The 12,996-nt window shown below is 34.4% G+C and overlaps 1 protein-coding gene across 1 annotated transcript in view; it reads right to left on the reverse strand.

The window, feature by feature from the left end:
* Positions 1-515: 515 nt before the first annotated feature.
* LOC123316247 overlaps positions 516-12,996 on the reverse strand; it is a 99,021-nt gene continuing 86,540 nt past the window's right edge. The window contains exons 3-5 of the mRNA XM_044902214.1: positions 947-1,036; positions 740-895; positions 516-687 (exon numbers count right to left, since the gene is read on the reverse strand). Of these exons, the coding sequence (XP_044758149.1) occupies positions 640-687; positions 740-895; positions 947-1,036 (294 nt within the window). The 3' untranslated portion in view covers positions 516-639. The remainder of the gene's footprint in view (positions 688-739; positions 896-946; positions 1,037-12,996) is intronic.

Below are 12,996 nucleotides of genomic sequence, written 5' to 3' on the forward strand. Positions count from 1 at the left end.
TTTTTTATTAAAATACTGAATATTATAGTTATCTCTATGTTAGGAAAGATCATAACCTAACTGTGGATATAAGCCACAGATTTTATCACTGTTATTCCAAAATTTCCCAATTTTCGCCACTCTATTCTTAGAGTTACTGTATCGTGCCTTATATCTATATTTTTGTTAATCTATGGTCGCTGCTACTCGCCCTGCCAGTGCTTTGAATTCCGCTCAAAATATCGCCACTCAAAGTCCACCGGTTGTTACAATGGCGTTGCAGAAATAGACATATTAGAATTGTTTGGTTTTGAATGTTTATTCTACGTTTTATAACTCTCATTATCACAAAATCGGAATAATCAACTTACGTACATTCTATTGTGCGTAATTTAGCTGCTTTTATTGACTATTTCTGTTGTTAAAAATGTCTCACTACAATTAAAAATTCAATATGTCGATGTTATCCAATCAAGATTTTGAAGAAATGTCAAAATTTGAGTGAAAACATCAAATAAAAATGATGATTGCGAATTGATTGATTTTATTTTTGAAAGTTACAGATATTTCCTCATATTCAGACTCAACAAGCGTGCATGCCAAAATATTTCATTTTACATTATATTCATGTGTTTTGTAATTATTGTGATGTGTTTTGGTTCAGAATCGTCTCAGATACATCAAAAATGAGTAAGTTCCTTTCATGACCTGAAAAAGCCACTTCAGATTAACTTTGAAGAATCTTGGTTGATCGCCAAACCTCATGATAGTATTGCATATTCAAAACGATGAAAGGGGGAGATTTAAGCTTCATTGTTTTTTGAACTTGTTTGAAAAATATCTTGAAGAGGCTCCTAGAAGATTTATCCAAATCATACCAAGGAAACTCATAAACCTCTGTTTCTAGTGATAAACTCTGAAAATATGGTAAGTATCATGTACTCTTTGGAAAGAAAAAGTATTTTACCGCATCCTCGAGACACTGCCCTTTCCAACAGATGGTGAAAACGAATGCACCCCAAAAAATCAATAATAGTACAGATTCCATATTCCCTTCCTGGAAATGACAGTTTATAAACCAATTATGTGCTGTGGTAGGACTATAGGCAAATAGAGTATTTTTGAGGAATTTTGTCATTTCAATATGAATAAAGTGCCTTACACTTCTTCATTATTGAATGGTCTTCAAATTGAGGAGCTAGAAAATAATTTCATTAGTCTTGGCTGTTAGAATCGGCTTGAAAGAAATGAAATGATGACGACAAATACAATCACAGTCTCACGCAGCACTCGGGCTGCAACGACAGCCTCGCCGTGGTCTCGTAGTCTCGTGAATATTTCGAACAATAAAGAAGTTTTGCTCCCGCATTTGAAAACCTTGAAATATTCTCTTCGTACACATATCGCTTCTTACTATTTTTTCCCATAGATACAAGATTTCAAAAGAACTAAAATATATGTTGTTTTCAAAGAAAGTTCCAGCACAATGATAGAGAGCAGAAATTCTTCATTCTTCTGCAATAAACATACCTAGCACTTGGTAAAAACTTTCAGGGTGTGTTTATATAAGACACTAGCCAGTGATCTCTGGGAAATATCATTGGTATTCCATTTATGTTTGAGTTCACTCTGGAAACTGAATAGATCGTTAAGTGAAACAGCTCAGGCCTCAACAAATAATAAAACGATTTAACCAGGAGGGATCTCGCGTTTCGGATTCTTCAATAAATTGGTTTAATGAGAGTATTTTTGTAATTGTTGACGATATCCTGGGAACAGTCATCCTCATTATTTTTGAAGAAACATTTCCAGTTAGCATTCAATGATCATATACCAAAGGCGAATTTTGGCGCTGTAACCATAGCTTACTATGGTTATGGTTATGTGTGACGTCATAGTTACTGATGACATTTATTGGAAGGTGTCAACTGGCAGTTCTGTCTGATTTGTTCGATTTATGGATTTCCAAATGAATTTATAAATGGAGGTTAGAGGAATAAGGAAAGAGAAACCATATCAAAATATGTTTCAACAAGGAGAAGATAAATACTTTCATGGAAAGTACCAATTGATAGAAGACTTGTTTATCCCTGCAAACATTGGTTTATGTGTCCATATCGATGAACATCTGATAATCTAAATGATATGGAAAGAGACATGGAATATGAATTCAAATTCACACATATCTTTCACCAGTTGGGAACTTGAGCTTCATGTTTCTCAAATAATGAGCAGCAACAATTTTTATAGCAGTAGTGATAGTGGAAATTTAAAGGCCAAGGAGAAGCATTTCAATTTTTTACTCTCTGAAACGACACGAATTGAGAATACCATTTCTTTCGTTTAAAGGAAGATCTGTACTATTGAAAATTATTAGTAACCGTGCTTTTCAAAATACCGTTCTTTTTACACTCCTTTATATTTGTGAGTTTGTTATAGATAAAAATGATTTTACATTGAGGATTCATTATTTCATTATCTACACAGATACTGTTATGGTTTGAGTTTTCCCAAAACAATATTGTTTCGTTTAGTTTGTCCAATTAGTATTAGGAACTAGAAGAAATTTCTGTTAAATTATATTAAATTTAATTATCATAGATGCTGTGTTAGGATGGCATGGAGACATAAAAAAAAATAGAGGATTGTCAGTCAGAATATATTTTATAAAAGTCACTTATTTTAGTTGGGAATTAAATATTTTCGATAAGTTGCGATTCAGTTGATTGGAATTACAAATTAATTTATAATAAAAAAATAAAAGTATAAAACGGATCGTAACAAAATGGCGCAACCAACGTGTGTCCACTCAAAATATGGAATCCAGAAACAAGAGTTTAGCTGGAGCACAAGAAAACAATAATTCTATTATACTGGATTTTATTTTGAAGATGAGAGAAGATATGAACAAGAAATTCGATGAACAGTCTAAGAAACTTGCTGAACTTTTCAAGAAATTTGATGAACATTCCAACAAAGTGGATGAACAATTCATAAAATTGGATGAACAATTTGGGAAATTTGGTCAAAATGGTACGGAAATAGAAAGAAAAATTAAAGAATGTGCAGAGAGAATGGGGAACAAAGAAACAAATATGTTATCAATGGAACAAAAAGCAGACAGACGAAATCAGGAGGAATTAGATTTTACAGAGCATTATATTCGAAAAGAGGTACAGGAACAACTAGATAATGACATAAACGAAATAAAGGAGAATGATGAAATACAAAAAGAAACATTAGAAAGAGTCATGCACAAAGAAAATTCTACGTCAGGAATAGTCAAGTTGGGGGATCAAGAATGGAATTTCAATGGAAAAGTGAAAGGAAAATATACTATACTGGTGCCATTAATTGGGAATGTTGAGGAATTGGTGGATCGAGCATTGTTATGGTTCAATGATGAGGAGGGAGCATATATAAGAAATTGGAATTACACAAGTAACAGAAAATGAGAGAATGTCATCCAAAGAGTGAGAGAAAAAGTGGAATGGATTGGAGAAAATTATTTAAGGAGAAAAAAGAGAAAAAAATGGAGAAAACATAAAAAGTTCAAGAAAAAAGATTTAGGCTAATAATTGATATATTTTTTGTGTGTGGAATTTCACTTTGTTAAATTTAAAATGTTTATTCCCAAAATTGTCAATTTGGGGAATGAATATTTTAATTTTGGGGATTTTGTTATGGTTTGAGTTTTCCCAAAATCATATTGTTTCGTTTAGTTTGTTCAATTAGTATTAGGAACTAGAAGAAATTTCTGTTAAATTATATTAAATTTAATCATCATAGATGCTGTGTTAGGATGGCATGGAGACATAAAAAAAATAGAGGATTGTCAGTCAGAATATTTTTTTAAAAAGTCACTTATTTTAGTTGGGAATTAAATATTTTCGATAAGTTGCGATTCCGTTGATTTGAATTACAAATTGATTTATAATAAAAAAATAAAAGTATAAAACGGATCGTAACAATTTTGTTACGATGTTATATTATATACATTAATTTTATATTACAATCAACGGAATCGCAACTTGAAAATAAAATTCATTGCTCAACTAAAATAAGTGACTTTTCTGAAAAATATTCTGACTGACAATCCTCTATTTTTTTTTTGTCTCCATGCCATCCTAACACATCATCTATGATAATTGAATTTAATATAATTTAACAGAAATTTCTTCTAGTTCCTAATACTAAACGAAACTAAATTAAACGAAACAATATTATTTTGGGAAAACTCAAACCATAACAATACTTTTCCATTCGATCGTCTAGATACTTATTAATTCATATTTTTACTTGACATAGCATATGGACCCTATATACTATGTATATATACATCCCAAATAGCTTAGTCTATCAAAGCAAAAAATCATCCAAAAAGTCTGAATCCGACCAAGACCTCAGCATAGCTTAAGAAGCTAAAGAATAATCAAAATTATCAAATTCAAATTTTCAGTTTAGCTTAATGAGTGAAAAAATTAATTAAACGGATCATCTTCCCAGTTCCCTTATTATTTCTTTTCTGTCTGATACAGAAATTGGATTTTATTTATAAAAATAACGTTATATCGAAGGGGAAGGTTAATCTTTGATTAAAGCATCCATCTCTTAGAAAACTTTGTGAATCTCACATAACATCAATGGTCCAATATTCTATTTCACTCATTGAAAGGAGATAGAAATACATACCACATTGAACTCTATAGTTCCCATAGAGTTTAATGACATACCACGCCATTAACCCTACTCAAGAGGAAGGTTACGTGGTTGACTTCGTGTGACGTCATTAAAACGTCATAGTTATATGGTTATCTTCGCCAAAATGTGGTTGCCCAAGTAACTACAACCTAACCATAGTTAACCACTAGCGCCAAAATTCGCCTCTAGTAATTCATAACTATTGAGACATGCACTTATGAAAGGAATATTAACTTTCGCTGTGAGAAAAACACACAGGGTGTTGAAGTTGAACGAAAATAGATTATAATGTCATGATAAAAATAGTTCACCTATAAAAATTAGTCTTTAATTGCGTTTTTTTTAAAGAGTTAAGATTATCGTAATCATACAATATCACCTATATTATGAGAAGATGATTTTTAAATCCTATTTTCTAATCGAAATAACTAGAAAGTGATTTATTGAAGCAACAAAAGTCATTAATGAGGCGACCGCTATAACAAAATTTGATGTAGTACCTACCTACATAAAATGATATTACTTTCTCAAAGTTGTACCTTTGGGCCGATTTTGGTGGCAAAGAGTAATACACGCTTAAATTATCAGCAAAAAAAGGAAAAAACAACTTTGATATTTTTCCCCAGAAATATATCATTGAGGCCTACTTGATGTAATTATTTTGATACAAATTATTATTCCTTAGGCAATGTCCCAATGTTAATGAATCAACCTGTATTTTGATATTTGAAAAGAATGTGTTTCTTTCATATATTGATGTATTATATCAGGTGTGTCCTTTTCGAATAGCTTCCTTAAATTTTTCCTACGAAAAACCTGAGTGAATTTTGAATTCACTTCATGGTACCTAATATGAGTAATACGGTTTATAAATTACAAAGAATTAATAGTTAGAATTAACCGAATACAGCTGAACTGTAGTTGTGTCTGTAGAAGGCTTCGATACCTGTGTACAGGGTGGGCAAAATTGGTGATACCTGAATTCCAACTTTTTCAACCCAACGAGACAGAGGAAAATGCATGGCACATTGTGGTCGTCTTTTTTCGAGAAACTAATGATGCCATCAACTGCATTACTCTATCTTTTTTTATTTTCAATTTACAGGTCAAAATGAGAATTTCAACTTTGGTCATTATCTCCGTTTCTGTTTAAGCTAGGATGTTGAAATAAAGACATTATACAGACACTTTTTTGATAGCAATTCAGTGCCGTACTGTGATTTTTCCAACAGGTATATTTGCTGAGCTATAACATAAAGATGTTCATGAATACAGTAGTTTAAAATGACTTAGAAAGGCTGAGGGCGATGTATGATGTATTTCTGAAACGGTAAAAAAAATGGCGATTCTTTCTTAGTCATCTTAAACTACTGTTCTCATGAGAAAAAACACAACTTTATGTTATAGCTCAGCTAATAAACCTGTAGGAAAAAATTATAGTACGCCACTGGATTGCTATAAAAAAGTGTCTGTATTATGTCTTTATTTCAACATCCTAGCACAAACAGAAACGGAGATAATGACCAAAGTTGAAATCGTCCAAATTTTAATTTTGGCCTATAACTCAAAAACGAAAGAAGATAGAGGAATGCAGTTTATGGCATCATTAGTTTCTCGAAAAAAGATGACATGAATGGTACATTCATTTTTCTCTATCTCGTTGGGTTAAAAAGTTGTAGTGCAGGTATCACCAATTTTGCGCACCCTGTACTTCAAATTTCAATTTTAATTTTTTTGTATATATTATAACAATAACGTCGTGAAGCACTCTATTTATTCAACAAATTTGAAAGAATTATCACTACTTTAATTATATTTCTAAAGGCAAATAATTGTAAAAAATTACACAAGACTACAAAACTTTCACGAGACTCTCGCTCGAAACAAAACTCGAGATGCGACTCCAGTTGAGACTTTATGTCTTATCAGCGAGACGAGACGAGACGAGATGAGACTTGGGCATCACTAGTGTTTGGTACATACTTGCTGTTACGTGGCGTTGATTTTTTTTCACAATGGTTTTAAATTCGTTTCGAAATGAACGATATGATTAATTTGTTCGAAGGCATGTGATTGGTCGATATTTGGTAGGGCCTTCTTATTCATTTGCACTTTAGGTAATAGGTATGCTGTGCCATGTGTTGAATCTGCTGATGGCATTCTCTCAGAATTTTCAATGATATCGTTTATTGTGGAGGTTAATTTTTCATGCCCGATCCAAAGATTTTGGATCCAGAAGTTTTGTAAATCATCAGGTTCAGGTGTTTTCCAGTTGTGTAGTTCCCTGATAGCGTGTTCATAGTGTTATCATATCATGCTGCATCGATTCATATTTCAAACATTCAGACTTTTTATCTTCAAACCATATAAATAGCATAAGATATGCGGATGACACCGTAGTACTTGCAGATAACATGCAGGATCTACAGTTTATGATCGATAAGATAGTACAACGTAGTTAGTACTATGGCCTGCAAATTAATATATTTGAAACTAAGCTGCTTGTGTTCGCAAAAACTGAAGTAAATGCCAACTTATCAATCAATCGAATTAGGGTAGAATAGGTTAAAACCTTCAATTATCTCGAAACCATAATTGATTATTTTATCAGTGCGACAAAAAGAAGGAGATCCGAACACGTATTGAACAAGCAAGGAGAGCATTCATTGCGATGAAGAAATTCTCCACTAGATCAGGACTTTGCATCTCAGGGTTCGGCTGATCAGGTGCTACATTTTCTCCACACTATTGTATGGATGCGAAGCATGGACCCTCGATCAAAATTTGGAGAAGAATCTGCAGGCGTTTGAGATGTGCTTGTATAGATGCATGTTGAAACTATCTTGGGTACAGAGAATAACAAATGCTGTAGTTCTTGCCCGAATGAGAAAGCAGCTGGAACTCCTCAGTACAATCAAGAAAAGAAAAACTCAATATATCGGAGACGTTATGAGAGGTGCAAAATACGAGGTCCTAAGACTGATAATCGAGGTCAAAATTCAGGACAAAAGATCGGTGGGAAGGAGGAAAAATTCATGGTTGAGAAATCTTAGAAGATGGTACGGGTGTACATCGACGGATGTCTTCAGGACAGTAACTTCAAGAATTCTGCTTGCCAGGTGGATCGCGTGGAGACGGCGGATTAAGAAGAAGAAGCTATCTAGTATCTGCATTAAACTAAGGTTTTGTAGATGATTGTTCGGTCCAGAATTGTTCTATGGTAACTTTTCAATCCAATTTTTTTATTAGGCGATGTGAGTGACCAGTCAAAAGCTTCTGCTATAATTGCTTTTATATCTCCTCAGGCGTGTCGCAGTGTTAACTTCTGTTTCAGAGTGTCGAGGCAGTGGTGATCTGTATTATTCTCGTCTCGTCTCGTCTCGTTTTGTATGTGTCCTGTCAGGCAGTTTTCATCGCTTTCCTTTCCATTATTGGTCAGCCGTAAAATGTTCATATAATTATTATTATCGAATTAAAATTGAGGATGGGATTTCGAACACCCACAAACCCAAAAAATCTTATATTCACCCATACGCCTTCCAAGAGGGAATATAATTCTTTTTTTATCCGAAAAATTTTCACACAGTTCTCTTCTCAAAAAACAAACAGAAAAGAGGTACCGTAAAAAGAGGCTACTTGATACACTTTCCCAAATTTAAGGTCCTACCTCGCTGTAACAAAGATACGTTCATCGAAATTAAAATTATTTTAGCTTACTTTGGGTTAAGGTCTAACACGTGTAATACTCAGAAAACATCTAGCCCTCCCCATATTGGAGAAAAAGACATTTTTCAAATAACCCAATGATGGGGCTAAATGAAATTTGTTTGGAAATAGCATTTAAACGCCAGTATACTCACAATACTTGAACCGCAAAATACCTTTTTGAACTGTTGATAAAACCTTTAGGTAGGTAGTTCATTTAATAAAAAGCACAGTAGTTATAGCAAAAAAAAAAATATTTATTATTATTATTATTTTTTATTTAGTGGTAAGTAGGAACTTACAACCTGATTGCAAAAATATTAAAGGTGAAATAAAAAAAAAACAACTACAACGATTCTAAATCAAGTCTTTAAATTTCATTCGACCTTTTCTTGAAATTTCGTATTGGAGAAGCCGTTTCTTTATTTAATTTTTTTCGACGATGCCGATGTATTCAACGCTTGAAAAAATGTGAGCTGAAGAGTTTCATTATCATAGTCTCGATATTTTCGCCTTCCTGGCTTGCTTTTGTAAAATCGCACCATTTTCAAGTAGCCCCTGAAATGACAATAAAAAATGAATTTCTACACCAATGGCTAGTTAAACACGAGATATATGGTCTATATCAATTTCTTGCCGGGGGCGTTTCGGGGTGTGGCTGGTGTTACGGGATCCGTCAACAGTTTTCCAAAATTAGAGAACTGTCAAATATCATTAAGAAAATTTGCTGATGATATAAATTATCTGATAAAATCTCATATTATCACATCAACTATAAATGAGGCAGCTAATCTGCTCACCATTGTAAGGGAATGGTTGTGTGCTCATAATCTGGTTCTAAACATCAATAAGACACAATGTTTATTTTTCCATAGCGACAAATCCAGGCAGACTTATCCCAAGTCAATTGATATTTTGGATGGTCGAATCGAGGTACACGATCAGGTTCGATTCCTGGGAATCATTCTCGACAGGCACCTGAAATGGGGACCTCACACGGATAAGCTTGGTCAGAGACTTAACTTTGCATGCTATACTCTCTTCATGCTCAGAGGTATACTCGATTTAAGATATCTGAAATCGGTATACTATGCTAATTTCCATTCTCTTCTCTCCTATGGTATAATTTTCTGGGGTAGTTCATCATTTATGAATGAAATTTTTATTATACAGAAGAAGGCCTTGAGAACAATGTTATTCCTAGGATATAGAGATTCTTGCAGAGGCTTGTTTAGGTTAAATAATATTTTAACAGCCCATGGGTTGTATATTTTTAAATTACTAGTTTTTTTCTTTAAGCATTCTCATTATTTTGATAAGTTTAGGAATGTTAATAACACAAGGAAAATAGAAGCATTTCATGTACCTTTTCGTGTAACAACTTTGAGAGAAAGATCTGTAGAATGTATGGCAGTATTTAATGTCCTTCCTCCCTCTTTCAGGTACATTTCTTGTATTAGAAAATTTAAGAAAACACTAAATGCTTTCATAATGAATTGTGAACCCTATAATCTTGCTGAGCTCAGGGACTACTGTAAACACAGACCTGTACTCACCTAATGTATTGTGTTGTTGTTTTGACCTGTTCCTCTTTCATTGTAATTGTTTGGAATCAATAAAGTATCTATCTATCTATCTATCTATGTTTTGATATTAGATTGTCTAAGGGAATGCTAGTCTCTTCCAAAAAAAATGTGACTGTGTTACATTGCTCATAGGTTTCTTTGTGTAATAGGAAGTATATAGATAAATAAAGAATATATAAAACTTACTTTTTTTTAAAGGGACAAAATCACTATTAGCTAGCTGTTAACGCCGAATATGGATTTCTTCGGATTTCATGGTTTCATCCTTCTAATTTATTTGATATGTCAACAGATGTCATGATATACACGATTTTTGAATTCTTCTCGATAACGCGACATGTGTTGAGCGGAATGAAAAAGAATCAGAATAATATAGATTGCTTCCGAGTTTTCTTGATTTTAATATTGCACGATTTTCAAAGTTATTGTTCTGCCGTTTCCTTCAAAAATTACTCAGTTTCCGAGTACTTTACGACATTTAGTGCTTCTGATAGTGAAGTTTCAGTCTTTGATTCCATATCTTGAGAAAGGCACTAGAAAGAACCATCAATAACCCCATTCAGATAGGAGATTTGGGCCCCTCTCTGTACAAGGATCTCTTTGCGAGACTCCCGTCCTCTGGCCAGCTGGATTTCGAAGAATTGCGGGTTTTCCAAGCAATAGCCCCAACCTCTCAAGGTAAGATTTTTCTTATTTATTTATTATATGGTTCTCTAAATTATTATTCTAAATTCAGCCTCCGAACCAGCGAAACAATATACAGTCCGCTCAATTCTTAACATGGTCCTCTCGTGCCGAATTTTGTAATTTCGAATATTCAAATTCAGCTTCGATTTTTTGTACAAAGCATTCTTCATTTTGAATTCCCTTGCGACGTTGCCGGTGAAACGGAAATCTTTCATTTGACGTTGCCAGATTTAACTTTCTTCCGTGAGTTTTCGGAAATTTCAGTTCATTTACAATGACTTCAAAAGCTAAACCGGAATCGATTGATCCTGAACTGATGAAAGTTCACAGTAAACTTTTGTCTCAGAGGGATAATATTTTCGCGAACGTTACATCTATTTTTAATAAGTGCAAAACATATTCTTTTGATAATCTTGCTAAAGATTTGTCAATCAACTTCCTAAATATTCTGACAAATTTGAAGAAGTTCAAAATGAAATAGAGGCACTCAACGAGAATATGCCTCAGAAGGATAAAATCGAGATCTCTCAAGTACAAGCCTCGTTTGAGGAGATACTAGCCTCCATTCATAGTATACAGTGTGATTTAGCGAAACAAAATGCAGTTTTGACCACATCTGATACCACCCCTAGCACTACACCAGTACCACAGATGCTTCCGACTATTGCACTTCCTTCATTCGATGGTAAAATAGATAATTGGGTAGAATTCATTTCCTTATATATATGACTAATTGGTTCATGAAAACTCCATGATAGACAAAACATAAAAATTTCAATATTTGAAAACCACACTTAAGGGTGAAGCTCTAGCTGTTATCAGTGGCCTTCAGTTGATTCCTGATAACTACGATATATCGTAGTACGCTATACGTATGATGCTATACGCTATGATGCATACGCTATAGCGTATGATGCTTTAGTTCAGCGTTACCAAAACCCTAGACGCCTTGCTTCTGTTTATTTTTCGAAATTACTGCAATTCAAGTCTCTCTCTCATCCTTCACTGTCATCGCTCAAAGATTTTTTACATAATCATGAAACAGCCGTGAATTCAATAAAATCTTTAAAAATTCCAGATCTTGCAGATTTTCTGTTATTTTCTTTGGCTTTGAATAACTTAGATTCGAACACTAAACGTGCTTTTGAAAATAAGTTGCCATCAAAAGGCATTCCCACCTATAAACAATTAATTGAGTTCGTAACGCAGCAAATTCGTATAATGGAACTTTCTAAAACCGCTGATAGCAATATTCCGAGACCAAGATCGCACGGCTCAAACGTTCTTTTAGTGAACTCTACAGATTCTTCTCCTTCTGATGGTAGAACTTTCGCTTGCCCCTTGTGTAAAAGTTCGCATTTTTTGCATCAATGTTCACGGTATCAGAATATGACATTGAATGATAAATATAAATATCTCAGAGAAAATTCACGCTGTTTCAACTGTTTAGGTCGACATCGTAGAGAAAACTGTAATTCTCGTTCTGTATGCCGCCACTGTAAAACAAATAGACATCATACCTCTCTACACTCCTCTTCTGTCACTGCGTCTCCCACCGCTACCCAGAATTCACTTAATGTAACCTCATGGTCGTGACTCATCTGAAGCTGAACCCATTCAGTCTGTGTCATGCATCGCATCTTCTGGTAGTTCACCAATTCTTCTTGGTACTATAAGTCTCCTAATTGAGGATGTTACAGGTCAAAAACACATACTCAGAGCTGTTTATGACCCTGGCTCTCATATTTCTGCCATTACTAAGTCCAGTGTTTCCTGCTTGGGTTTGAAAATTTGTCCCTCTACGTGTTCTGTTTCAGGTTTAGGTCAATCGAACTTGCGTATATTTGGGTCCGTTGATGTTTCGTTACATTCACGACATTCCTCTCGGTTGGTCAAAGGCCATGCTGTCGTTCTTGATAACATTTCGCATCCGCTTCCTCCTTCGGAACTCCCTCTGCGAATTTGCAACTGGCGGATGATGATTTCGACTTACCTTCTCCAGTAGATTTTCTGATTGGAGCCGATTTGCTCCCTCAACTTTTGATTGATGGTATTCAGTCTATTCCTGGTAACCCAACTGCGGTCAATGCTATCTTCGGATGGGTTCTGGTTGGTCCCACGTCTTCTGAAACTTCGGAATCTATTGCCACCTCTCTACATGTGCATTGTGACATCAGTTCAGCCCTCCAAGAGTTTTGGGAAACAGAGGAAGTCTCACCTAGTTCCCCGCCCGATCCACAGGATGAGTTGGTGGAAGAGCATTTTCTTAGTACCCACTCTCGGGACAAAGATGGGCGTTACATAGTAGCACTTCCTTTCATACCAAATGCAACACCCC

The sequence above is a fragment of the Coccinella septempunctata genome, chromosome 7 (genome assembly GCF_907165205.1).
Source record: "Coccinella septempunctata chromosome 7, icCocSept1.1, whole genome shotgun sequence".
NCBI classification, from domain to species: Eukaryota; Metazoa; Arthropoda; class Insecta; order Coleoptera; family Coccinellidae; genus Coccinella; species Coccinella septempunctata.